General features: G+C 38.6%; 1 protein-coding gene across 2 annotated transcripts in view; it reads left to right on the top strand.

The window, feature by feature from the left end:
- Window positions 1-27,491, top strand: part of CDK14 (cyclin dependent kinase 14) — a 537,382-nt gene that overhangs the window by 209,653 nt on the left and 300,238 nt on the right. For both annotated transcript variants that reach the window (XM_054564177.1, XM_054564178.1), the window contains one exon: window positions 14,912-15,006. In XM_054564177.1, coding sequence (XP_054420152.1) covers window positions 14,912-15,006 — 95 coding nt within the window. The remainder of the gene's footprint in view (window positions 1-14,911; window positions 15,007-27,491) is intronic.

Here is a 27,491-nt window from a genome sequence, read left to right as displayed (position 1 = left end):
AGCGTTTAATGCCTCCCTGATATTTTTTCTAAGTTTCGGAGAATGAATTACAGAGAGACAGCTAGAAAGGGGATGCGACATACCAAATTACTTGATTTTTGACAATCTCTCAGGGCCACAACACAGGGGTGGGCAAAAAAGTGGGTTTACAGTTGTGAATACACAGAACACAGAGTTTATTCTTGTATTATTATTTATTTTTGTATTATTAATATGATAAACTGTGAACCTACTTTTGCCCTCCCCTGTGTTCTTGTCTGCATTCTTTAAACTAAATACCCTCTAGGGTTAGTTTAGATCTGTCAATGAATCTCTATTCAAAACATCGTGGAATAAAGTCTTGTTTTAGTAATCCTGGGGGTTCCTGTTCTACCAGGTGGGTCTCATTGGGACTTTGAGATGAACAATCTGAAAGGGCTGTCATTTCATTTCTGCCTGTCCTTCTCTGGGAGAGATTGTGATCTTCCTATAACAGACACTTCTTTCTTCTTCTGCCCTCTTTCTTACTCTCCTGGTTTGTGGGATTCATAAAACCCCCTTTGAACTGGTTGCTTTCAGTTTAGTCACAATAGTTACCTTAGTTTAGACAATCTAGGTGCTATTAGACTTCTGCACAGGACACTCAAATATTAATTCAGAGATCACAAACTTTGAGGGGCATCAAATAACAGGCTGTAAGAGCCTCTGTCACTCTGGGGGGAGGAGGGGCAGAGGGGACCATAGCTGGGATGTCTTCTATGAGGGGCCAGTTGTGTAGCTCCAGACACCCAACTTTTACGCACATCTCGTTTCTCTAAAAAAGCCAAGGTTGTGCATTTTGCATGAAATCCTCCAATTTTAAAATGCTTAGTAAAGTTTTAAAACGTTGCATAGGCCAATCACACCAAGTCTGAGAGTTGGATTTGACTCTGCTGTAAACCCATGTATGGCTTAGAACATCTTCTTCTTTCTGTCATTGATAATGCCTTATTATTTATAAGCTTATTGCATGCTGGGTAAAATGTTAGGATGTAATTTTAGTTTCTAACATGAGCTTTTAGAAAGAATAAGTTGTAGTTTCAAACAAACATTTTACCATCTTTTCACAGTCTGAAATGAGTGGACATAAAATAGTGCCTTTTTAGCTATAGCATTAGTAGACAACATTTCACTTCCTTATGAAAGGAGAACTCTTAATGATATCCTATATGATGTTTCTTTGTTTCTTTTTAAAACTGAGTGAAATATATAGCCTCAGTGCATTTGTCAGTTATTACAGAAATGAGAATGGACCTATTTTGATCAACATCTGGGCTGAACTAAACACAGTGTGACGAGATAACTGAGCTACAGCAGCGTGTGATGCTAGGAATTGTGCCGCTTATGGCAATTTGTGGAAGATCATTTAAGGATTTTATTTTTCTCATTTGTGCATGCATTATTCAACCTTCACTTACTTAATAGGCATCTTCTATAAACTCAGCGCTGAACTGAGTGCAATGAGCACAGCAGGAGTAAGAGCAAATAATGAGTGGGGGGATGCAGACTGGTGGAATAGGTCATCAGGTAATTATAACACAGGAAAATTTGTGCTGAGGGATTGGTAACAAATGCTCCTACCCTGAGCCTTGGGGGTCAGCAGAGGTTTCCAAAGGAAGTGATAGCTCAGTTAAGATCTGAAGAGATGGTCAGAAGCTGTGACAAGAGGGAACAGAAGAGCCAGCCCTCTGGAGGTCTGAGGGGACACAGGAATTGGAGGTCTGCAAGAAGCACCGTATGGCTGAGTACAGAGCTGGACAGGGAGTCAGGGCTGAGGGCTGAGCTCCATCAGGGGTCCCATTGTGCAGGTCCTTGTAATTCCTGTTAAGCAGCTAATGGGGGGGTTTAAGAAGAGAAGTGTTTTGGTCAGATAAAGGCAATTTCAATCCTCATCTGAGGCTATGTTTTCATTGATTTGAGAGAGAGAGGAAAGAAGGGGGAGAGAGAAAGAGAAGAGATCAGTGTGAGAAACATCTATGGGCGCTGTCTCTCACAGGTACCCTGACCAGGGATCAAACTTGCAACGTAGGCATGTCCCCTGAGGGAATTGAACCCGAAACCTTCTGGTGTATGGGACAATGCCCCAACTAACGGAGCCACCCGACCAGGGTGATAAATGCAATTTTAGAAAACCAATTTGAACAGCAAATTCCCTCTGGCTCTCTTCTATACTTATTACTAATGTCTTTTTAAACCTCTTTAGTCCTGGTGGTGATGCTGCAAGTGAGCAGTTGCGCGCGTGTATATATATATATCTGATGTATCTGACGTTCTTCTAGTCTTCTTAGCTTCAGGTTTTTCTTCCCTCAACATGTGTGAAGATAAAGGGAAACCACGGTCTCAGCAAAACACTAGGAAGAAAGACAAGAAAACTAAGACAATGAAAGAAGCAGAGGGTGCTTATTTTGATTATAGAAACAGAATTGTACTGTGTTAGGTGTCAGGGAGTCCGGGTTTGAGACTGCTGGCCAACTTCCTGTATATTTTATTTTCCCAATTGTCTAATGAAACTTTGGATTAGATACTCTTGAAGGTGACACTGAGGTTTACAGTTCTGTGAGGATGGTTTCACTTATGCGTGATGAGTAGTCACCCTGTGTGCAAGTCAAATCACAGATTTAGTCAATGCCCTAAATGTTTTCCATATGGAGGGGGGGGGTGTGCACTGTATAGGAAACAATGACGTTCTATTAGAAAAGGAAATGTATGCCTAGAGGACGTAGAATACATTTGAGAAGATGGTGGACTGCCGTCTGTGACTGGCATAAGGAAGATGCCAGTCACAGGTGGCAGTTCACCGCCGTTTTCAGGAGCTGCCTTCCTGTACGGAGAGGCAGGATACTTGAGCAGGAGCTATTGTCAGTACCAGTCACAAGTGTAGGGACAGAGACACTAAGAAAAGCCCCTTCATTGTCACAACATGTTAGGCTCAAAGTGTCAAGAGTCAGACAGTTTCCTTGCTATGTGAATGTGTGATCAAATTATCCCTTCATCCAATTCCCTGGTTGGCAGTGGTGGAGACATAGGTGCACAATTTCTAGAAAATTTGACGCTATGCTAGAGAAACCTTTCTTCCCTTTCGATCTTTTCTTCAACGGTTGTTTTTTGTTAGGTTGGTTTTTTTTAACAACCATGAAAATCTGATGTTAGCTTGCTAATTTAGAAACATAAAATATATAATGTACAACTTTCTTTTACTTTATTTATATAGTTACCATAGTAGATAAATATTTTATCTTAAGCATTTCTATAATACCCTTCATGAAATACAGCACTGCTAAGGTGTTATCAGTTTCTGACAAGTAGATAGTGACTTCAGAAAAGATGATGAGACTCTAATAAAAATTTTAAAAGCTACCGTTATTATTTTTGTACCAAAGTGGCTTCTCTAGTATAGGAGAGATTTAGCAATGTTGGGAGGAGCATTTCCCCAAACTTATCAAATAACATGTTGCCCATGTAACTTTGCATGAACAATTTTATTTTTATCACCACGGGCTTCTGAGTACTGAACACTTGAGATGTCTCTCTACCCTTCATATAGGATATTTGTTTTTCTTTCTTGCTTTTGTGTGTTTCCAAATTTAGACAAGTCTCCTTCATACACTACAGCAGCTGGGAGAATGTGGAGAGAGAGAAACGAGAGCAGCCAGAGACTGGGCTTTGCCAGGCCTGCCAGCAGGTGATGGGAAGACAATCCTGGCCTGGATCCTTAATTGCTTCTCTTAAATCCTGAATATCTTGTAAATATCTTGTAAAGCTTCTGACTATTTCAGTGGTGCTAGAATGGGCCACATGTTGTGTCGTGAGCAGCTGGCTGCCACTGGACACTGAGCCGGAGGAAGCTCTGGTTGGGCGAGCGAAATGGGACCCCCTGTATTAGCAACCTGCCCACAGTGGCAGAGCTTACTCAGCTGAAAGGCACTCAGGCTCCTGCCAGGCTCCCTGCTGATTAGAGGCAGCAGGAAGTGTTTCAGGGCCGCATCCAGGCCTATGGATGGCTTCCTGAGTTTCGTCCTAGGGGTTGTAGGGTTGAAGGCAACGTGACTGTTTGGAGGTTAACTGTTGCTGTGAGAAACATAGGGCTCAGGGACTGTGCACTTTCCACTGAATTATACTGTGATTTGTGATTTTTATAGCTTTGACCTTGTTATTCAGTCAAATGAAGTAGTGGTGTATCTGGAATTTCAGTTCAGGGGATATTCAAGGGTAAGAATAAACCCCCAAAAATTTATATTCATTTTTTAATAGTTTTCACTTCTCTTTCTTTTGTGCTTATAATCTGTTTACAGTGTCTCAGACCTTCTAATTGTATGTTTCTCAAAGCGCTGGTTCTGATATAGTACTTATTACAGCTTTTTTCATAAAACCTTACTCTTTCATAGATTTTAGAAATTGTTGAGGGATTGAAAAGGCCATATACTCATGACCTAATCAACATTTTATTCATATTGAAGCTGTTGACAGCTGACATTTTTTGTTTTTTAACTGAACAGGAAAAAACCCCATACACATCAAAATACCATCAAATTTTCAGAATGAAGATTTTTGTCTACCTTCTAGCTCAAGAGTCTCCTTTCATGGAATCTGCTTCAATGGCTGTGTGTGTGTGTGTGTGTGTGTGTGTGTCTCAGCACGCGCAAAAGTGAGCAGGGTTGGGTAGGTAAATGACCTGATTGATTTACTTGCTGTTTTTATTGATTTGCTTGGGGAACACTAAGTAGACTGAGTGTAACTAAATGCATAAACACACACACACACACACACACACACACACACACATTCACCCACCTTTCTGCATACCCCATAAACATGCTACCCATTCCTCCATGTCAAGACCATACACAGTGACTTTTAAACATTAGGGAGCATAAGCATTGAATAGCGATTGACACATAGTAGATATTAACTGAATATTTATTGGATGGTGTTTGGGTCCCATCCCCATCCATTGCAGTCTGGTAGGTCAGGAATAGGACCTAATGAATTCGCCTTGTTAGGAGGCGCACCAGTTGACTTTGATGTGGGTGGTTGGAGAGCCACCCTTTGAGAAGCACCTGGTTATGGACCTGTGGCTGTGGCTGTGGCTGTGGTGGGGTGGGGTGAACAGCCTCCCTCCTCATGAAGGGCAGGGGGAATAGAGGTCCCAATGTCTGGAAATCTGCCAAATTGCTCTGTCTTTATGCAGGATTCTGACAGAGCTCCACCCTTGACCGGTATCTTACAAATCGCATGTCCCACATACAGGTCCTTAGGCACAAGGACTTACAGCCCTGGCAAAGAAAATATTTTCTGACTTTCAGCTTCTCTTTATATTTGTAAAGGAATACAAGAGTAGCTAGTCTCATACTTTTGTGTAAGGAGAGGCTGATTTAAGTATAGCGAAACAGTAATAGCTACTATGATATAAATTTATTTTTCTTAACTAGAAGACATAAGCAGCTTGGTGCCAAACTATATATCTTTTTTATTGCATACTTTGTAATCATCTTACTAACTGTACATGTAACCCACATGTATATAGTATACGTGTACATATGTATATTGTAATTCAAGTAAAGCAAACCACCTAACAGCTTCTAAACCTAGTTTTGTGGGAGATTTTTTTGCCAGACAAAAAACAACTCTTCTGTTATCAAGTCTTCTAGTAACCCTTAGCTCCTAAGTGGTTGCTTTTCTGCCTAAAGGCAGTACTTGGAGTATAACCAGCGTTATATACAACCCCATTGCTTAGCAAGATTTGTCTCTACAGAACCTACTAGCAGAATGTTGACATTCGAGAAGAAGCACACGGGTATCATTCACATATGTGAGGATCTTCCCAGTGGCAAATAGGACCAAGAGTAGTTAGAGTATGGAATGGCACCTGGGTCATTTACAAGTTCAACTGGGGGTAATCAGAGACAATGAAACTAGGAGCCTTTGGCACTGAGAAAATTAATCCTAATGCAGGGACGTAACTGTTTAGACAAGAAATAGTTTCTGCATTTTGGATTAACATGTGATGGAGCAAATTAGAGATGGATACAGGACCTGCTGTATTCCAGGATAGGAAAAGAGACTCTAATAATGCAAGGACCTGTACCAGTACCCCAGTGCGGATGGGTTAGTGGTGAAGACTTACACTATAGTTATAATGATTCATTATTGTCATTGCATGGTGCTTGCATATTAATTGCTCAGTTAAGCATCTGTATGCCTTCTGTAGTGTTATTTCAGTCTCTTTAACCAATTAGCCTGTTATCAAGAACTTCACAAGATACTTTTTTATTTTAAAAAGGAATATAACCTTTTTTTTCTGTATCACAAAAAATTCCAATTATATAGAAAGGTACATGCAGAAAATTCAATTTTTTCTGTATCCCTCCACTCAGCCAAAAACCACTGTTTGATGAATAGATTTTTCCTAACTTTTTTGTTCCATGCAGAGTTAATCCTTGGTCATTTGGTGGCAGATTAATTGGTTTAAATATTAACAGTGGTAAAAGTAACAATGCATTTATAAAAAAGTTAATATTGCTTTGCACCAAGTAAACTCTGTTAGGTTGCCCCATGCAAGGTTGCTGTGTTAGTAGGTCAAAAATGTCAATCAGATACTGGCAATTTCACGTGCGATACCATTAAGGGAATTTGTCCTTTGAGGTGATTTAGTGAGCAGTCGATGTGGTCATGTGAAGCTGCCATGTGGAAATAGCCCGCAAGTGACTGCTCTTTGCCAGTAGTCAACGGTGGGTAAACAGGTGTTGACGGCTGGGGGAATGGGTGAGGCTGTAACTTCCAACACCGCATTTCAAGTCTGAGACATTGGGGCGCTCAGGGCAGGGAGCGGAGCGGAGGAATATGCCGTGGGATTGAAGTTTTGTCCATTTCAAAATAGAAAACCTCAGCGAAGGAGCAAATAAAAACAGTGCACTTTTTGATGGCTATAAAACAATGTATGATACTTATAAGGTACTCCCAACTGATTGTACAATATTATCTTTCCACATTTGGACAACATCTGGTGAACAAAAAACACGTCTCTAAGTCCTGAATGTGATTTTAGCTAACTTAAGTTTATATGACCACATTTGTTTTAACTTTGTTTTGGGTTTGCTGTGACCTCTTTCCCCCATAACAGAGTTCATTCTTTGGATGTGTGAGTGTATAAAGTATAAAAAGCAAAAGTTGTGTCAAAGATACAATTCCATTTAAAAAAAATCCTCACTGGAGGATATGGTTATTGATTTGAGCATGAGAGAGAGACAGAGAGAGAGCGAGCAAAAAAAATAACATTGATGGGAAAAAAAACATCGATCGGTTGCTTCCTGTATTTGCCCCAGCTGTGGATTGAACCTGCAACCAAAGTATGTGCCCTCACCGAGGATTGGACCTACAACCTTTTGGTGTATGGGATGAGCTCCAACTGACCTAACCACCCTGCCAGGGGAATACAATGCCATTTTTTAACCTCATTATTTCACTTTTTCATTTAGTGGTTTATGGTGTATGCATGTGTGCGTGTGTGTTGTGTGTGTGTGAGGGGGAAGGGTATCACAAAATAGATCATTAAGGGGAATAGAACCACAGCATTTCTCCTGGTACGTAGCTGAAGTAGGCAGCACACCACACAGCACTACACACAAATTAACCTGGAGCTGTGTACCAGTTTGCAGGCTATGCAAATGTACGTGCTTTTCTCTGTCTAGACCATCTCTTCATCACAGGCACAGTTAAACAGTCTTCTCTAGTCTCTGCATGTATTCTTTTTTGTTGTATTTGCCCTGAAGGTTTTCCCATCAGAATATTTTACTTATGAAAATGGCAAGTGAGACAGAACTTCTCATTGCTAGTAAGTAGTTCTTCATTATTTATTACATTTTTCCCATCTCTCATGGTTCTTTTATTCTCATACAGAATTAGAAAGATAGAAGACTAAATCCACTTACTATTTAATTAATAAGTAATATCTTGTAACTATGTTCATGTCTTTTTGCCCTGCAATTTCATTTTTCCAAATTCTTTATATGGAAATAATTAGAAAGGAATATTTTTTCAAAGCTCGGTCATGTCCTTTGTGATATTATTTATAAAAACTGAAATCTTAATCAATCTTAATTTTCTTTGAGATGGGCAGTGTCACAGTGAGTCTGATTATTGGGGGTGGGGGATGGGGTGGGATGAAGTTGTCTCATTCCTGTTTTTAATCAGAGAAAAGGAAGCGTGTATGGGGACGGAATGGAATTTAAAAGGCAGGACCAGCTGCTCCTCGCCAATATTGTTAGTTGGTTGTCTCCGTGTTTTTAGAGGTGTAGCTAACAAAGGGCCTTTTGTTGAAAATGAGTGTCGTCTGTCATCAGACTGAGATCCGGGGCTAGAATTGGTCTTATAGTAAAAGAACAATAGATCAAACTGGGGAAGACCTGCCAGATGACGGCAGGCCCTTCGCTCATTCAAGGATTAGATTAAGCCCCTGTTCCATATGGGGTGAGGGGGCGTTCAGTCTATACTTATATATAGTTTTACTATTTCTAGTAGGCATTGAATTTTACAGCCTTAGAGCTGTCTAGCTGTGAGCTTGAAGAAAAGTTCCTGTCCATTGTGGTTGTAACATGCTTGAGACATGATTAACCCCTTGGGTAGTAATTTTTGACTTTGAGAGAAGTCAGGTAGCAGCCCCTCCAGTCTACCCCACTGAAAAAGAGCACAGAAAAGAGATGAGAGGAAAATGTGAATGTATTCTTTCCAGAGGCCAAAGGGGAAGTGAGCAAGGATGGGTTGTATTTATTTGTGATCTCCCCTTTCGTAGTAGGATGTTAAATAATGACCAAGAAAACTATCTGGAATTTTAAAGAGAGGTTTTGTTTTTTCTTTATTGACATTGTTTTTTAAAAGTAGCCACTACAGCCCTGGTGGGTGGTTCAGTTGATTGGAGCATTGTCCCATACACTAAAAGGTTGCAGGTTTGATTCCCGGTCAGGACATATACCTAGGTTGCAAGTTCAGTCCCTGGTTGGGGCGTGTATGGGAGGCAACTCATTGGTTTTTCTCTATCACATCAATGTTTTCTCTCTCTCTCTCCCTCTCTCAAATCAGTAAAAATGTCTATGTGTGAGGATTTTAAAAAATAATAATAAAAATAAAATAACCACTGCATTGTGAACCTAATAAAAAGAAATGCAGTGTACTCTGAATTTTTCTGTTAACTCGAAATTTATTTTCGTTATGATGAGATCGTAGTCTAGGTGGAATGTATCTCTTCCAACTGGAGTGAAAACTTGAGATGTTTACGCTCCAATGGGAAGTCAGCATTTTAGCGTGGCTGATGGGTGGGTATCCGAATCCTGCCACCAGACACAGGAGTCCGCCCCTGTGTCCTTACTTGCCACTGGGACTTTGTTAGAGGCACGGTTATCTTGATGAGCAGGAGTGTTTGTCTGTTTTTGTATCATTTTGACATTACAAACCCCGAACTACTGTTAGAATTTTCACCCTCAACCCTAATTACAGGTCTTTTATATCATGTACAATTACACCTTTTCAAACCTTGCTGGTGAAATGAATTTTAAATGCTGCCATATGTTTATTCAAAGTTTGTGAGGAAGCCAGGCATGCTGCAATTACTAATGCTAGTGTTACAGGATTTGTTTTGTGTATACATGGTAAGAAAATAACATGTGGTATATTTGTGGTATTATTGGGATTACATGGAATATTATTTTGACAGTGTATATCTTGAAAAGGGAGACATGCTGGTGTTAGGAGTTATAGGTGTTAATCACTAGACTGATTTGGCACGTCCTGGAGACAGCAAAGATTACAGTGTCTGGCCCTTACTGGGAGCCTCCAAATTAGCCAGGTCTGCCACCTACCCTGATGGCGGGGGATATCTTGGCAGGTTTTCTGCCCTTCCTGGCCATTTTTCTGCCATTAGCTTTGCATTAGTGGTTCTATTCTTTTTCAGATGTGAATTCATTATATTAATCTCAAAAAAAAAAAAAAAGAGGGCTTGCAAGGCTTGCTTTCAAATACAGATATAAATACTTAGTTAACTGACTGTATCTTTTTAAAGTATAGATAAATGTATTTAGAAAGCTATACTCTGTAGTAAATGGAACTTATTAGAATTAAATATCGAAGCTTTCAGTCTTCTTGTAGCCACGGTCAAAACTACCATATAAAAATGCTATACCTTTTTTTTGTATTAGTCACCGTCAAGGAAAAGTATTTTTCCCCAAGAGGAGTGGTGGCAGGAATTTGATTTCACTGAAACTGTAGGAAAAACACAATGGGGAGTGCTGGGTATGAAGTCATTACTTCGAGAAATGAGAAGGAATTTAGATGTAAGTGGTGAGAGAAGAAAGTTGAGGGAGGGAGTAAATAAATAAATCAATATAAATAAATGTTTAAAAATCCAAAGCAAAGGATCGTCAGGTGATGGGATTCTCAATGAAGTCTAAGCTGTAGTTCCATTTTGGAGTTGTTGGGGCTAAGGATGGATCACCAGTTACTTTGGCAAGCTGAGGGATAACCTGAAAAATGAAATTGGAGAAGATTACAAATGATATGATATAATACATGTCCAAAAGTTGCTTCACAAAGCCAGACTCCTTCCATACGACATGAGACTCATGGGTCCTTAACTCATTTCACCTCTGCACGTTCCTGCGCAGACTAGGTGTGAAGCGCCGTACTTTGCCATCCTTTTCAGCTGTCCAGTTGTGGTCTGAAATATTGATCTCTGGGGCTAAGCTGCCTCAGAAGACTAGTGCAGGGGCAATTGTCCCTTTTCAAATGCCATTTAATGTTTCAAATGTCCATTTTAAAAATGAGCAAATGTGAAGTTAGTCCCCAGATTAATATTGAAAAACGTAACTATTTAATAAAGTCTTAATTTTTTTAGGCTGATAGGCTGTTGAAGAAGTAGAAGGGAGTTAATAAATTATTGGAATTAACAATATTAAACTATTTTAAGTCTGTGTAGTGATTGTTTCTTCAAAGTTCATGTGCTGTGATTTAATTATAATTTTTGTAATTATTTTCTCATGCATGCTAATTTAAAAAGCTGAGATACAATTAATTTGTAGGTATTTTAACTCTAAGATTTTTAGTGTGTAAAACTAACTTCCTCGTGGGATATATACATGAGACAAATGAGAAGGCCTCTGGCTTCCCCACGATAGTTGCTGGTAGCTTGGACTTCTTGGCCTTGGACTATGTAATGGTGCTTCTGATTTGGTTTCACAAGGAACACGTTTCTTGTCTTCGAGTGTTGGAACCGTCCACACCAAATAATTTTCAATCCGAATAGCCTTCTTTGGACCAACTCTGTTTATTAAGGTTTACCTTGGGATTAAGGAGATAGTGTATTTTCCTGAAACAGATTTGCCTGGGGAAGACAAAGAAAATTCATAGCAATTACAATAACTCTAAGAACAGGAGCTCACATTTATTGAGATCCTACCAGAGCTCAGTAGTCTACATGCTTTCTCTCTCTGTCTTCTGTGAGGACTGCCCAGTACAGCCTCCTTTGCATGGTGATTTATGTCTAAAATGCCATTTCATTTGAGTAAAATATTAAATAATTTAGATTCTCTTTTTCTTTTAGTATGTTGAAACATGAGTATAGCTCTTTATTTTTTTAAATATATTTTTAAAGCAGTTTTAGAGGTTCACACACCAAAATTGGGTGGAAAGGACAGAGAATTCTCATATACTCCTTGTGCACCCCTCCCCACCCACCCAAGACATCCGTACTGTCAGCAGCTCTCACCAGAGTGGTACGTTTGTTACAATTGATGAACCTGCATTGACACATCAGTGTTGTCCAAAGTTCATAGTTTACATTAGGGTCCATGCTTGATGTTATAAACCTCTTGTTAAAGATGTAGTTTTGCAGTATTGAGTATCAAGGGTTCAAGGTTTGTCCAGAGCCACCAACACTGCTAACTAGGTTCTGAATAAAAACTTGGAATATGAGCGATTACAAGTTTGACAGAACATGTACGAAACATTTTTTTTCCTCTCCAGGTTGTATACCAGAAACCAAAATTGAAAGTATAGTGTTACTAAAATAAGTAATGATGATAGAGGAAGCCTCTGTTCTTCGAGTATTTTACCTGAATGGTCATTGATTAAAGGGAGATAATTCTGTTTATTTCTAGTCTTACTGAGGGATGAATAAGAATTTATTCCTAAATTAATACTTGTGCTTTTAGTATCTAAAATGCTCATAAATTAATTAATAAGGATTTTGGATTTGATTATTTGGTAAAATGGATTACTTGCATGGCTCAGTAGTCTTTACATACTTTCCCCATCTTTCATGGTTCTTTTATTCTTCTACAGAGACAGATGTAAGACCAAATCCACTTATCATTTAATTATAAGTAATGTCTTACAAATATGTTCATCTTTTTACCCTGGAACTCCATTTTTCATAATTCATTATAGGGAAATAATCCTAAAAAATATTCTTTCAAAGCCCAGTATGTCCTTTCTGGCAGTATTTATAAAAACTGAACTCTTAAACAATATAATCCTTTTTTATTTCGGAGATGAGCAGTGTCACAGTGAGTCTGACGGGGGAGAGGGGTGCGAGGTTGCTGCCGTCTCATTCCCCTTTTTAATCAGAGGAAAGGATGCTCGTATGGGGAAGAAAGGAAATTTAAGAGGCAGCACCAAGTATTCCCTGCTCAGATCTTGAAATTGCCAATATTGTTAGCGGGTCCTCTTTGGGTTTTTGGAGGCATAGATATCAAGGAGCCTTGTATTGAAAAACGAGTGTTACCTGTCATTGAACTGAGATCTGGGGCTAGCGCCGGCCTCGTAGTGTACAAGGAAGGAAATCAAACTGGGGAGGGCCCGCCAGACGGCAGCAGGCCCTTTTCTCGTCACAGTGGGCAGGGGAGTCAGTCTTTTTATATGTATTTCCCACTGGGGGCTTTAAATGAATGGTGTTCAGTAAGTTTATTGATTTGTTATTATTAATCAGGCCTTGATCTAGTTCAAGGGGTTTGGAGGACAGTGAATGGTGACAGCCTGGTCTTGAACCTTTCTGCTCACACGCCTCCAAAAGTCGTAAATGCAACAGAGAGAGCAAATAAAAGCACGTGTGATCCACACTCTCAGGAGCATCAGGAAACAGCAGTTCGCCGGTGGTTACAGAAAGTGGTGCAGGGGAAGCTTAAAAGAGGTTTAAGAGACTGTTAAAAAAACTAGAGGGGGACGGAAGACAAAGCACAGAGAAAATCACCGCAGAAAGAAAAAGCTGGGCCTCCATATAGTTCCCAGCACTGACTACAAGAAAGGAGATCAAAAGTGAGCGGGACTGAAACTGGCAACCATTGGGCAGCATCGCTTCTGGGAGAGATTCCGATATATCAATACTATAGAGAAGGGATGCTACCCCTTGAAGACATGGCAGTGAAAGTAGAAAAGGAAAGAAAAGGGAAAAATTAAGGATTCAGTAGAAACAAGAAACACGACACAGTAAACCCTCCCCTTTCTTCCACTAGCACCAGAAATAAAAACTGCATAGAAGAGGGAAGAACTGATGGAAAATGCCCCTCAAGCTAAGAACCCAGTCCAGTGAGTGAATAGGGATAAAACAAAATGGCCCACATCACTGCAAAACTGCTGTAAAAGATCAGAAAATATACATCAGTGTATTTATGCTGATAAAAATGCTTTTTAAAAAGCAGCCATGAAATTAAAGAAAACAGAACACACACTGTAGTCAAAATTAAATTTTAATTCAGGCGCTACATGAAACAAATTTTAAAAACCACCTTGAATTGAAAATATAAATTCTAACAATAGAAATGAACAAAAACCAAAGTGAAGTGAAATCAGAGTTAATTGAACTCCTGGGAAATATAGAAGAAAAGACAAAATCAAATCAGAAACAAAGGCTAAATTATGTGGTGTCCAAGAGAAAATATATTCAAATGACAGGTGACCCAATATATTAATATTAACATTAAATTTAAATGGTCTAATATCAGTTAAAAGTTAGAGATTGGCAGAATGGTTTCAAAAAACCACATGACCCAACAACACGCTGTCTATAAGAAACTCATTTCATATATAACAATATCGGTAGACTTAATGGTACACTATATAAACACTAATCAAAAGCAAGCTGGAGTAGCTATATTAATATCACACCAAACAGATTTCAAAGCAAAGAAAATTATCAGAGACAGAGAGACATTATATTTTTGATAAAGGGGCCAAATCACAAAGAAAACGTAGCAATCCTAAATGTATGTAGAGTAAACAACAGAACTTCAAAATACATAGAGCAAAAACTGGTAGAACTTAAATGAGAAATGGACAAATCCCCAGTCACAGTTGGGGATGTCAACACTCCTCTCTTAGCCATTGACAGAACCTGTCAACCAGCAGGACCTAATGGACAGTTCTAGAACTCTCCATTCAACATCAGCAAAATATACAGTTGTTTGTGTGGAAAATAATACAATAATTAATAAATAATAACGGGAATAAACTGCATTTGTGTACTCACAGTGGTAAACCTACTTTTGCCCCATCCTGTACATTGCATACATTTGTCACATATACCTGGATAAACCACATCCTGGCCGATAAAACAAAGCTTAATAAATTTAAAAGAATTGAAATCACACCAAGTATGTTCTCTGACTGCAGTGGAATCTAACGAGAGATTAATAACAAATAACAGGTGGAATAACTGTGGGAGGGTGTTGGGGGATGGGGAGGTTCATCTGAATGAAGACCTAGTTCCTCTGCCCTTGATCCTGAATTGTTATTGGCTTGGGAAATCAGAAAATAGGTGCATTTCATCTGACAATGTCCCAAAATAATAATGAAACATATCATTTGATTGTTACCAATGATAAATTGACTCTCTGTCCACTTTTTTTTACAGCTTCTTTGTTAAAAGGACTAAAGCATGCTAACATAGTGTTGCTTCATGATATCATCCACACCAAGGAGACACTGACACTTGTGTTTGAATATGTGGTGAGTAAAATAAGAATTCAGATTTTATAATACGCATACAAATCTTAGAGTATTATCAGAAAGTTTGATTTTTTAGGTTGCTATACTGAAATAAGTATTTTATCTGACAACATGAGACTTGTAATTTTGCATAATTTGGGATGATATGTATCGTAAAGAAAAATCCTTAAAAATGTTAATTTGAGTTTTCATCAATTATCTATGTATAGCCTGTTTGTTACTAGGATACACTATAATTTTCAAGTTTATCCAATAAGATTAAACAGCATGACAGTGATCACTCCCTCAATGGAACAGACAAAAAAATGTTTTTTGGGGGATGGAATTTTTAACTTTGTTTTTCAAAGGCATCATTATTAGGGTTGTGTGTGTGTGGAGGTGTGTGTGTAGGAATGCCTGATGCTTACAATTTAGGCTTCATAGGTTTTTTTCCCTCACTTGGTATTTCAGCTATTAATTAAAACTTGCAATTTGCATAACACAATGTAATGATCTTATTGTGTTGAGAGTATTACTGCTACAAGACTTGGACTTGAACTCATAATTAATCTTTCTCCATTTCCCTTAGAAAAACATATGGTATTTGTGTAGCACCACTTCAGCATTTGACTGTGGAATCATGAAATGTAACCATGATAATTAGCATCTCAATTTTCACAGATGGATCTGAGAACATGTAATTTATAAGACACAAATGACATTGGTGGAGACTTCTATTGAGAAGAAGAGCTGTTGGTATCGTGAATATATTAAGATTCCATTTATAATTACCATGCTGCTTTTTTAAAAACTTGAAGTAGTTTTTATTTTTCCTTAAAAATACACAATAGAATGAATATTTGCAACATTTTCATCTTGCTAATAATGTCTGCCTGAGTCTATGTGTCATTTGAAAATTGTTGTCTTATGAAGAAGCCATTCATATTGTCTATTTACATATAAATGATAGATAGATTTGAATAATATGGTAATGTCGCTACAAGGACAGCCAGAGCTGAGCAGTTGAATATATTACATTCTTCCAAGAATGGATGCAGATTCACACGTCAATGCAAATATAATTTCTTTTGTTTAATTGATGATGTTGGAATCAATAATGTATTCAGCTGATTTAGAACTGGAATTTTTGTTTCATCTTTTTCCTGTATGTCTAGTTGCAACATTTCTATTAAATCTAGATTTCTTTTTCCTTAGTATACAACTAACTTTTGTAATGTTTTGTAGAAAAGATATTTCAAAAGTGTACTTGTCCCCTGTCCCAGAATTTGATAATTAAATTAAAAGGAAGAAAATTAGTTTGGCCCCTAAAATTAGTAACAATGATAAACTAACACAAATAATGGGAAAATATGTCTACCAAATCTTAAAATAAAATTAAATATATTTGTGAGGCTAAAAATGTACATAACAGATCAGATGTTACTTGATGATTTTCTGTGGAAGTTGTCACATAAAAGGAAAGAAATTCACTGTGCTGTGAGATTTGCTAACTGATTAAGACTGACTTTTAAACAGTCATTCTTTTTTGTGAGTGAAATTTTCTGTGGTCCCAATTTTTCTGGATACATCCCAGGCTCTCTTAAATCAACCACATAATAGCATCCACGTGTGCAGTCCCAACATGCAAGGTTTCATTCCTAACTTCTCTGCGGGAGGTAAGACATAGATGAACCTGTTTTCTTTTACAGAATGAGGCAAGCTTGTATCACTCATGGTTTATGATTGCCTTGCCTTGCCTCTTCAGTTCTCCCCTCCACTTTATTTCTTTACTTGCCCATTTTTCTTGTCCGTTCTCCTTTCCACCTTTCTTTGTCTCTTTTTTTAATTTATCAGTCCTGTTGCTCTTTCTGTTGAAGCATTTTTTTTGCTGCTACAACTGAAGTTTGTCTGGTTTTTATTTTAAATACAACAATTCAGTGAATATCTGAAATCAGAGTTGGTGCGGGAGTCTTCCCAGGTAGAGTGGCAAAGGTGTGACTTCCCAGTACAAAAATAACTTGGCTGAATATTTCCTGAAGTTGGCATTTTTGTATAGTGCATTGCTTTTTCAGTGCTTGTGGCATGTATTTATACCAATAGCTTGAGGAATATTAATGTTATTACATACTTTAATGGGTTAATTTAATCAGGTGGCTTTCCTCACAAGAAGTAGCAGAAATAAATTCTGCTCTTTTTCTTACATGCTTTATGGCAGTGGAAAGGTAGTAGTAATTTCAAAGCACGAAATGCCTTAGCTGTTAGCGCAGATCCAGGTGAAGAACGTAGGGTAGGAAACGGAAGTGTGCCGTGAGCTCGGGATAATGGTGAAGGATCAGAAAGGGAAATGAAAAAAATGTTTAAGACAAGTATGACTACAACACTAAAGACCAACAACTAAAATTTATTGTTTTCTGCTGAGCACTGTGGTTTACAGTTATTATTACTTTGATGTTCTCAGCAGCCTTGTGGAACTATGAAAATCACCGCTTTATGAAGGAAAAACCCAAAGATTAAAGAGATGAAGTGATTCTCTAGGTCTTGTAGGTTAAGGTAGACTCAGAGCCATTGTACTCTGAATCCTAACTACAGTATTATACCTTCTCTTCATTTTTACAACTTCACTGAGGTTGAGCCTTTGGTTGGAGAGGGAAAAGAAGCCTTCTCTCCCTTCACAACCCCCTTTGCACAGCCGTCTGTATTGAAGGAGGTCTGGAGTGCAGCAAACCCTAAGCACGGTTGAACTGCTTCATAACCTAGTAAGTTTTATAGACTGAGCACAAACCTGGCCATTTAAAATTTTATTTGAATTATGAAGTGTTTAAGTTTCCATAAAGCAAACTTGTAAGTTACAGTATTGTCCCATGCATTTCACCGGAATCTACTTAACCACACACACACACACACACATCCATATTTGCACACACACAATACACACAGAAATCTTGTTAAATAGCAAGCCCTAAAATTAGTATCAAACATTTTAATTCCCTAAACTTGATATTGTTTCAAATTGTTAACATCAAAAAAATGTTGATTTTGCAGTTCCATTAATTAATAGTACCTGGTTTGTTTGTTTTTTTTTTTGAGGGAGGGAAATGAATAAGTTAAACAATGTAAGAAAAATCAGTACATCATACTCATTAAAACCCTAAATATGAAAGAAAAGTAAAATAATTTAAAGTTCATTAGGCATAATTGGACCTTTTCTTTGGATTAGAATTAGTTCAGTATTCAAGGGTTTTTTGAGGGACCTATTTAATTTTAGTTCCACAAGGTAGAAGATGCTTATTTACGATATTTTACACACTGCATAACGTATTTCTTTTCTTTGCTTTAAAAGAGACTTCTAAGCCTAGCTGCTTTATATTATCCCCAGCAGTGACGTGTTAGGCTACAGGAAAGCCTTCTGAGGGCCCGAGTCAGGAAAGAGGCGATGAAAAGGTCATGGCACGGAAGAATACTCGAGGAAATGACTTTGAAGGCCATGATTAAAGTGATTTAGCTAGGCTGTTGTTAACGTCTCTTAAATACTGTGAAGAGCTCCTTAAACATCTGAAATATAGATTCTTATATGTTTTCAAAATGTGTAGCTCTAACGGCCTGCAAGCTGAAGGGCGGGCACACACTGGGCAGGGCGCCACCCCGGCCGCTCACGTCCCTGTTGTGTTGCACGGGGGCCCAGGAGCATCGATGAAGGAGCATCATCGATGGAGGCACGGCTCAATTAGCTTGAAAAGGCAACTGGTTTCATAAAACTCTGAAATATGGTTCTTTCTGTCTTTTTTCTGCATAGGTTTGGGACATGAAAAAGAAATATAAAAAAATAGTGAAAGTGCTAACACATTTCCTTTCCTACTTAACCAGAAAGCTAAGCAATTTAGTTTTTATTTTTTGCCAGAGAAAAATAAGTGCCACATTACCCTATTTAACACCATGCTGAAAAATTTGAAACAGATTCCATAAGTGGAAATAAGAATATTAATAGTAAACATGATTATATAAATATATATTATAATTAGCTAAAGTGCATAACTATTCAGCTTTATTTTAAATGAAATGAGAGCAAAGTATTTGTAGCCACAATTTTCATTACATATTTAATAATTATGTATTAGAAGAAAATGACAAACTTATAGCTAATCATGATATTCATTGGAGCAATCATTTCATTTCTTCTACTGTGCTATATAAACTCATGAAACATCCCAAGTTAATGTGCAACATTAAGTCAAACAAAAATCTGTATTCCACATTAAAAAAAACTGTCACCAAAAGTCATATAAAGTGATTTACATATTACAAAAAAATCACATAATTTATTTTTATGTTGCTTTACATTCTGCAAAGCACTTTCTCATAAATGTTATTCCATTAGATTCCCTTTTTAGCCCTTTTAAGTATGGAAGGCATGTGATACTGTTATCCAGGTTTTTATTGATGAAGAAAAATAATGCTTAGAGAGAATTCAAAACAGATTTACTAAAATCACTCAGATAAGTTAACAGGGTACAGATAAGACTTCTGGCTATGTCTTCCGTGCCTGAAGATTGTTGCATTTCGCCCTGCGGTCTGCTGGCGTTAGCCATCTGCATAGCTCGATGTGAGGGTCTGAGGTATGTGTGATTTTAGGATCTGGAACTCTCAGCTGAAAGTTATATCCTGCCTTTTAACTCCATCACACAATCTACCTAATTGTTTGGCTTCTCTCCCCCATACATCTTGATTCCTAAATCTATGAAGAATGCTTTAATTTGCATGATTTTATGACACATCTGTTCTCAAAAACTGCAACTCTCCATCAGTATTCTGGTTTCCAGATTAAACTATCCTGGAGCAATTGAACATTTCTCTGCTTTTCTATGAGAAAAAAAAAACAACACGTATACGTGCACATGCTCATGCACATACAGTTATTAAACAGGGACGATCAGGGAAGGCCTTGCTGAAAAAGTGAGAGGTGTTCCGGGGGCGGAGGGGGAAGACACATGTTCTAGGCAAGAGCCTTCCGAAGAGAAGGCTGTGTGAGGACTAGCAGGGCGCCTGTGGCTGGAGTGGAGCAGGCGAGGGCAAGACAGGGTCCGAGACACAGTGGGGTCTGGATTGCGTCAGGCCTTGTAAGGTTTTGCTTCAAAGAATTTTGCTTTAACTCAAGAATGAGTTGGGAAGCCATCAAAGGGTGCTCAACAGAGAAATGATTTGATCTGACTTATGTTTTAATTGGATCTCTCTGGCTGCTTTATTAAGAATAGACTGAAGGGCCCTGGCTGGGTGCCTCAGTTGGTTGGAGGGTTGTCCTGTGCACCAGAAGGTTGCAGGTTCAATCCCTGGTCGTGATGCATACAGGAGGCAACGTATTGACATTTTTCTCAGGAAGAGCAAGAGACTGTGATAGTTTCACTACTTAAAGGAAGCCACCAATGAAAGCAGAACTACTTAATTCATATTTTGAAGTCTTTTTTAATTTTTCTTCTTATCTACATTCCATGTTTAGTTTCTGTGAATAGTCTCTATTTTTTCTCTCAAAGCAAATACTCTCCCAGGCAGAAGATTTAGAACAAATACGACTTTATAGCAGTTAGAGCAGGCCTTAGACAATGCCACCTAGTTGTGTCAGAGGAATTAAAGTGTCTGGCCGCTCTGAGTAAATTTACCAGTCAGAGTTCTCTACTGCAAGCAAAAGAAATTCTCTTTGGTTGGATTAATCAGAAAAGATTATTGAGAGGATATCATATGGCTGACAGACCTGCTGGGAAGACTTTAAAAACTGGACAGAAACAGTGTGAGGCTGGAGAGCCAAAATCAGCTGTGGAACTGTGCCCTGAGCACCCTGCTGCCAACAGGACTGTGAGTCACAGACAGTGCCTCTCCTTCCCTGGCCCGGCTGCCCTGGGCAACTAGGTGTTACGACCTCTGCTGGTGATGTCAGAATAGCATCTACATTCTCTGTGTCTCTTTGGGTTGGTAGCTCCTAAGACTAGGTGAGGGTTGCCTGTGTTTGGTTAGCTCACACTAGGTCACATGCCCATGCTTTGACTGCACAGGCCCCTGAGAAAGAGTCTGACCTTCAGGCTTTTGAAATGGCAGGTGGGTCTTGCCTCACCCAAGCTCATAACGCGGGGGATTTTCCCGGCATAAGGAATAAGCTCAGATATGGGACTGCGCTTCCCTCAGGTCTCTGCTCTTCCCACCCTCCTTGCTCCCCACAACCCACCTCATGAACATCCATAAATTCATCAAGTAGTCTCAAGTAAATTACATTTAGAATGTGGAAAGAATTGTGGATGGTATATTCATAAAATGATTGTTTATAATCTTTGAGAAATCATTAAGAATGAAAGTGAGCAAAGTAATGATGATTTTTAAAGGGTGGCAGGGAACAAACTTCTGAATTAATAGACATATAACTTTACTGTAGAACAAAGTGAAATTTAAAACTATATTTTCAGACATTGAAGTCTAATAATCTTCATTTTCTTCTGGTAAAAAACAGTGGTATTTCTTGATTTCAGCAGAGCTTATGACAGGGACTCTCATGAAATTCTTAGAATAAAATTGAAATTCAGTTTTTATAAGATTATAATTCTTTCAGTTTATTTCTGGTTAAACAACTTCACCAAAAGCCTATTAATTAATGAATTGACTTCAGGATGGAGAAAAGTCTATCAGGGTATGCTGGAGGGCATTGTCCTTGACCTTGTCCTATTTGATGTTTTTATTAATAACTCAGATAAAGACATGGTGATGATGCGCTTGATCTATTTGTGTGGGTCTTGTAACTGGGGGCTATAATTAATACTTGGATTGATGGAATGAGGGGTCAAAACAGACTCTGATGAAATAAATGATGAGCTGAAACTACAAGATAAATTGCTGTGGCGATAAATAAAATAGCCTACTTGGTTTAAAAAAAGGAAAAAGGAGCCCAACCTAATACAGAAAAACAGAGTGGAGGAACGTGAACCTAAGAACAATGCATTTGGTGTTGATGGACAGACACGTGACTTGGGGTGGTGAGCACAATACAGTGCACAGACGATGTGTTGTAGAATTGTGCCCCTGAAACTTGTCTAATTTTGTCAACCAGTGTCACCCCAATATAGTCAATAAAAAAAGGAAAAAAGAATGATTCATTTGAAAAAGACTATTTCTTTGGCTCAAAGAACTGCAGCAAACAGGAGTATGTACCGAGGAGGGCCAATACGATGGCAAGAGGTCTGTGAACCTTGTACAACAGCAATTTTCAACCAGTGTGCTGCAAGAGTTTTTTTAACTTTACTTTTATTGTTGACACTATTGCAGATGTCCCCACTTTGCCTACTTCGCACCCCCACCTTTGCCCACTTCCAGCCCCCACCTTCCCTTCCCTCTGACCATCACCACGTTGTTGTCTTTGGTTAATCCCTTCACCTTCTTTCATCCAGTCTCCCTACAAGAATTTTTAGAACGTGTAATACCTGACTGTAATGTAATATTTAGTCAGGGGCACTGATCTCTTTTCTTTTAGATTGTCAAATTGAAAAATGACAACAGCAAACACAACAATAGCCATCCAGTGTGAATGAATCAAAATTATACCTCCTTTTTTTGTCAGATTGGCCAAAAAAAAAATTGTTTGGTGTGACACAGGATTTTAGTAATAATTTATGTGTGCCGTGAAATGAATAAGGTTGAAAATCACTGGTATACAACATGAAACCAGTAAAAGTTCCAGGAAGACTTTCAGGAGAATTAAAGACATACTGTAGAGTAGAGAAAAGGTAACGTATCTCTTCCAGACAGAACAAGAAACCCAAGTGTGAGGGTCCTGGGGAGCTAGTTTGGCCTTAATCCTGGGAAGAATGTTCAGATGTTTGGTGTTCCTGGTAAATTAAATTCAATGCCTTGAATGGAATGAGCACCTTGTAACTAAAAGTACTCAGGTAGAGAACAAATGGATCCACCTCAGAAATACAGGAGCCAGGTTCCTAACCTACACTGCATGCAGGGGGTTGAAATATTTAATTTAGCTATGCCGTTTTGTGTAGTCCAAACTGAAACCATGGAATGGGTATAGTTCCCTCTATTTTTGCAGATGAGGAAATTCAGGCAAAGATTTCAAATACAGTTGACTCTTGAACAACATAGGTTTGAACTTCATGAGGCCACTTATATGCAGATTTTTTCAATAAATACATACAGTACTGTAAATATATTTTCCTTAGAATTTTTAAAATACCATTTTCTTTTCTATAGCTTTGTTGTAAAAATAAAGGATATAATACATATAACATATAAGATATGTGTTAATAGACTACTATCAGTAAAGCTTTCTGTCAACAGTAGGCTATTAGTTAAGTTTTGAGGGAGTCAAAGTTCTATGGGGAGTTTCAGCTGGGCAGGGGATTGGCACCCCTAAGCCCCATGCTGTTCGGGGGTCTCCTGCAGTCCATCACAGCCTTTTCAGTGGCTGCATCCCATCATTTCCTGTGTCAAGTGGGAAGCCAGGTAACTCCAAGTATCCATGGTAATGGGCTGCCAAGCTTTTGCAACTGTTATCTAAATTCGTCCCATTTGGCACAATTTTTGGAAACAGAAAAATGACTTAATTATGTTCATTAACTTAATAATTCAATCGCTCATTCATTCATTCATTCATTTTTTTTTCCTCCAACGTATATGGACTGTCTTCTCTTGCCAGAGTTTATCCTTAAACTTTAGAGATACAAATATACAGCACATGTATTTAAAGAAGTTGAAATTCTATGGAGGACAGCAGTGTTAGACTAGATGAGCTGTATGTGTCATTTAGGTTATAAATTGGTGTCACAGATTTTATATGTCATGGAACTACAATGTATTTATGTTTTAGTGAAAACAATAGGAAAACTGGATTTGACTCATGGACTTCTCTTTCTGGAAGAATTTCAAAGATGTTTTAGTTTCATATATGGAGAACTGGTTATACAGTATAATACTATGATTCTGTATTCTGAAGGGGTGGGTTGTCATTCAAAACCAAGTGCCAAATGTGAACAGATGTAAATGTTGTAGATAGCTGAATGTGTGGGCAGCATAAGATAGAAGAATTCTGAACCATAAGGAGAAACTAAAGAAATAAAAAGGAAACCAGCTAGCTTTCAATCATGCTCTGTTCTGAACTTGTCATTTTCTCTAATTGGTGGGATGAAGTCAATTAACTTCTTTTCTGTCCTTTTCCCTAATGGCTGGCTTTTCCTCATCTAATGAAGAATCATAGTCTTTCACTCATTTTCAGATGTGTGTGATCACTATCATGTTGGATGAGATTTTAGTTTTTTTCCTCTTTACATCATACCCATTTTCTCTATGTTCTAGTTTTATTTCATATGGTTGCCATCCTTATTAGGAAGTCTTCTTTGTAGTTTATTTATATTTTATTGATTGTGCTATCACAGTTGTCCCAATTTTTCCCCCTTGGACCCCCTCTTACCAGACCTTCTCCACTCCCTCAGGCAGTCCCCCCACCATTGTTCATGTCCATGGGTCATGCGTAGAAGGTCTTTGGCTACTCCATTTCCTATGCTGTACTTTACATCCCCATGGCTATTCTGTAACTAACTATTTGTGCTTCTCAATCCCCTCACCTCTAACCTGCTCTCCTATAACCCCCTCCAACCTGGCAACTATCAAAACACTCTATATCTATGATTCTGTTCTTCTTGGTTGCTTAGTTTGTTTTTTAGACTCAATTGTTGATAAATAAGTATTTATTACCATTTTATTGTTCACAGTTTTGATCTTCTTTTTCTTAAATAACTTCCTTTAACATTTCACATAATAGTGGTTTGGTGATGATGAACTCCTTTATTTTTTTGTCTGGGAAGCTCTTTATCTGCCCTTCTATTCTAAATGGTATCTTTGCTAGGTAGAGCAATCCTGCTTTTCATGACCTTTAATATTTCTTGCCAATCCCTTCTAGCCTGCAAAGTTTCTTTTGAGAAATCAGCTGACAGTCTTATAGGAACTCCCCTGCAGGTAACTAACTTCTTTTCTCTTGCTGCATTTAAGATTTCTCTTTATCTTTAACCTGTGGCATTTTAATTATGATGTGCCTTGGAGTGGGCCTCTTTGGGTCCAACTTGTTTGGGACTCTCTGTGCTTCCTGGGCTTGCACGTCTTTTTCCTTCATCAAATTAGGGAAGTTTTCTTTCATTAATTTTTAAAAATAGATTTCCAATTTCTTGCTTTCTCTTCTCCTTCTGGCACCTCTATGATGCAAATGTGGGAATGCTTGAAGTTGTCCTAGAGGCTGCTTACACTATTCTTGTTTTTTGGATTCCTTTCATTTCTTGTTGTTCTGATTGGTTGTTTTTTGCTTCTTTATGTTCCAAATCATTGATTTGATTCTTGGCTTCATCCACTCTACTGGTACTTCCCTGTAAATTGTTCTTTATTTCAATTAGTGAATTCTTTGTTTCTGCCTGGGTCTTTTTTATGCTGTTGAGATCCTCATTAGAGGACTTATGGTCTAGATGGCAGCATAGGTAAACACACCTCACCTCCTTGCACACCACATCACAACTAAAATATAGAACACTCGTCACTCAGAACTGTCAGAATTTGAGTTGAATGGAAGTCTGACAACTATGGAATTAAAGAAACCATATCCATCCAGAATGGTAGGAGGGGTGTATATGTGGAATGGGGTGGTTTTATCCTCCTGGATAAAAATTCAGGAGGGATATCTGGGAAGCGAGGAGTCCTAGACCCACACTGTGTCCCCCAGCTCAGGTTTCCAATATCAAGAAAATAAGTCCCTATACTTCTGGCAGTAAAAAACAGCAGGGATTGAGTCAGTGGAAGAAACTCTTGGAGTCCCAAGCAATTCCCCTTAAAGAATCCATACATAGATTTACTCAGACTCATTCCTTCTGAGCTCCAGCACCTGGGTAGTAGTTTGAAAGGCACTGATGGCATGCAGGAAGGAACTGAAATGTCTGGCATCAAGGCAAGAGCTGGGGCACAGCTTTCTCCTAGATAGAAAGGTGGACAGAGGCCATTGTCCCTTTTCTGAGCCCTCCCCCCAACAGAGCCACAGAGTCAACAGCTGGGTGCCATATCTGAGACTCCATCAGCCTGGCTAACACTGTTGGCCCTGCCCTGAAGATCCCCTGAGACTCCGTCTCACTCAACTTATGGGCCCACCCAAACTGCTAACCATGACTTTTTTTATATGAATGGTTTGACTTGGTCATGCTTCACACCTTCCTGAATCCTACCAAATAAGCAACAGTTGGCCTTAGTAAGCCCCCAGCCCCCGTACCTCTTCCTAAGGGGCTCCAGGCTCGACACTAACAGCAGTCATCCTAGGTTCACAGCTTGGTTTCGCTGGGGAATCTCTAAGCCCAGCACAAATAGCAGCCATCTCAGATTGCTTTATAGCTCATGCAGGGTGGCCCTGGACAAAGCACAGGTCGGGGCTGACCTTGGCCTTCACCACCTGAGAAACCCCAGAGCCTGCACACCCAGTGGACAGCTACAGACCATGTCAGGGCACCACCACCTACCCCTGCACAGGTGATCCTCCATGGAGGGTGGAGGTTGGTGTTCAGGGATCACAGCCAGGCCTTGCAGCAACTGGCCTGGGTAAATCCCTCCCACTGACCTGTCAACAGCAATCAAGGCTCAACTACAAGAGGAGGGTATGCTTAGCCCACAGGAAGGGCACATTAGAGTACCCAGAGACAAATAAACATGGTCCAAATGAAAGAACAGATCAAAATTCCAGAAAAAGAACTAAACAAAATGGAGATAAGCAGTCTATCAGAGGCAGAGTTCAAAACACTAGTTATAAGGATGGTTATTAGAAAGTCTCAATCATAGTTCAGTATTAGTTTAATTCACATGATTTATGATAGAAGCATGTCAGCTCTCTAACTTAGCTGTAGTAAGTGTTGGATCACCTACAAAAACACAGTTTTATGACTACATTTCACTATAGATGAGACCTTTTTATGAGAATACACTATGCCTTTATGGGCTTTTAAAATTTTTATTAATTTTCTTTCTTTAATTTAGAATTTTATTATTTGAACTTACAGACATTTAATTGGGGGGAAGCTGTGGTATGTGTTATTTGCAGAGAATAGACCTGCCCACTCCCCCCCAAAAAAAGATTACGGACAGGAAAATCACAGGGAACATAAGAACAGTAATAGGAAGAATTTCTTTAGAAAAGAAAGAATGTATGCCACATATTAATTAGTTGGGTTTTTTTCCTCATACAATTAGCTCCATATTTCTTAAGAAAACAATAATCTTTTAAAAATTGCTCATGTTTCAGGGGGCAGATGGAAGCAGGAGAGTGATGCATTAAATGTAATAAAACGGACAATAATGGTAAGTTTGGAGGAATCATAGAAACAGTCCAGTGAAGGTACTAAAGTTGCCGTTTGATGAAAGTACCTGCGATCAGGATGAAAGTGATCAATAATTCCAATTACCTTTACATGATATTTGACTAAGCCATTAAGTAATTGGAGTAAAAA

Source organism: Pteronotus mesoamericanus, unplaced genomic scaffold (assembly GCF_021234165.1).
Source record: "Pteronotus mesoamericanus isolate MK-2021 breed Mesoamerican mustached bat unplaced genomic scaffold, CSHL_Meso_final scaffold_85, whole genome shotgun sequence".
Classification (NCBI taxonomy): Eukaryota; Metazoa; Chordata; class Mammalia; order Chiroptera; family Mormoopidae; genus Pteronotus; species Pteronotus mesoamericanus.
Note: the sequence above shows the minus strand (reverse complement) of the source record. Positions and strands in the feature narration are given on the sequence as shown.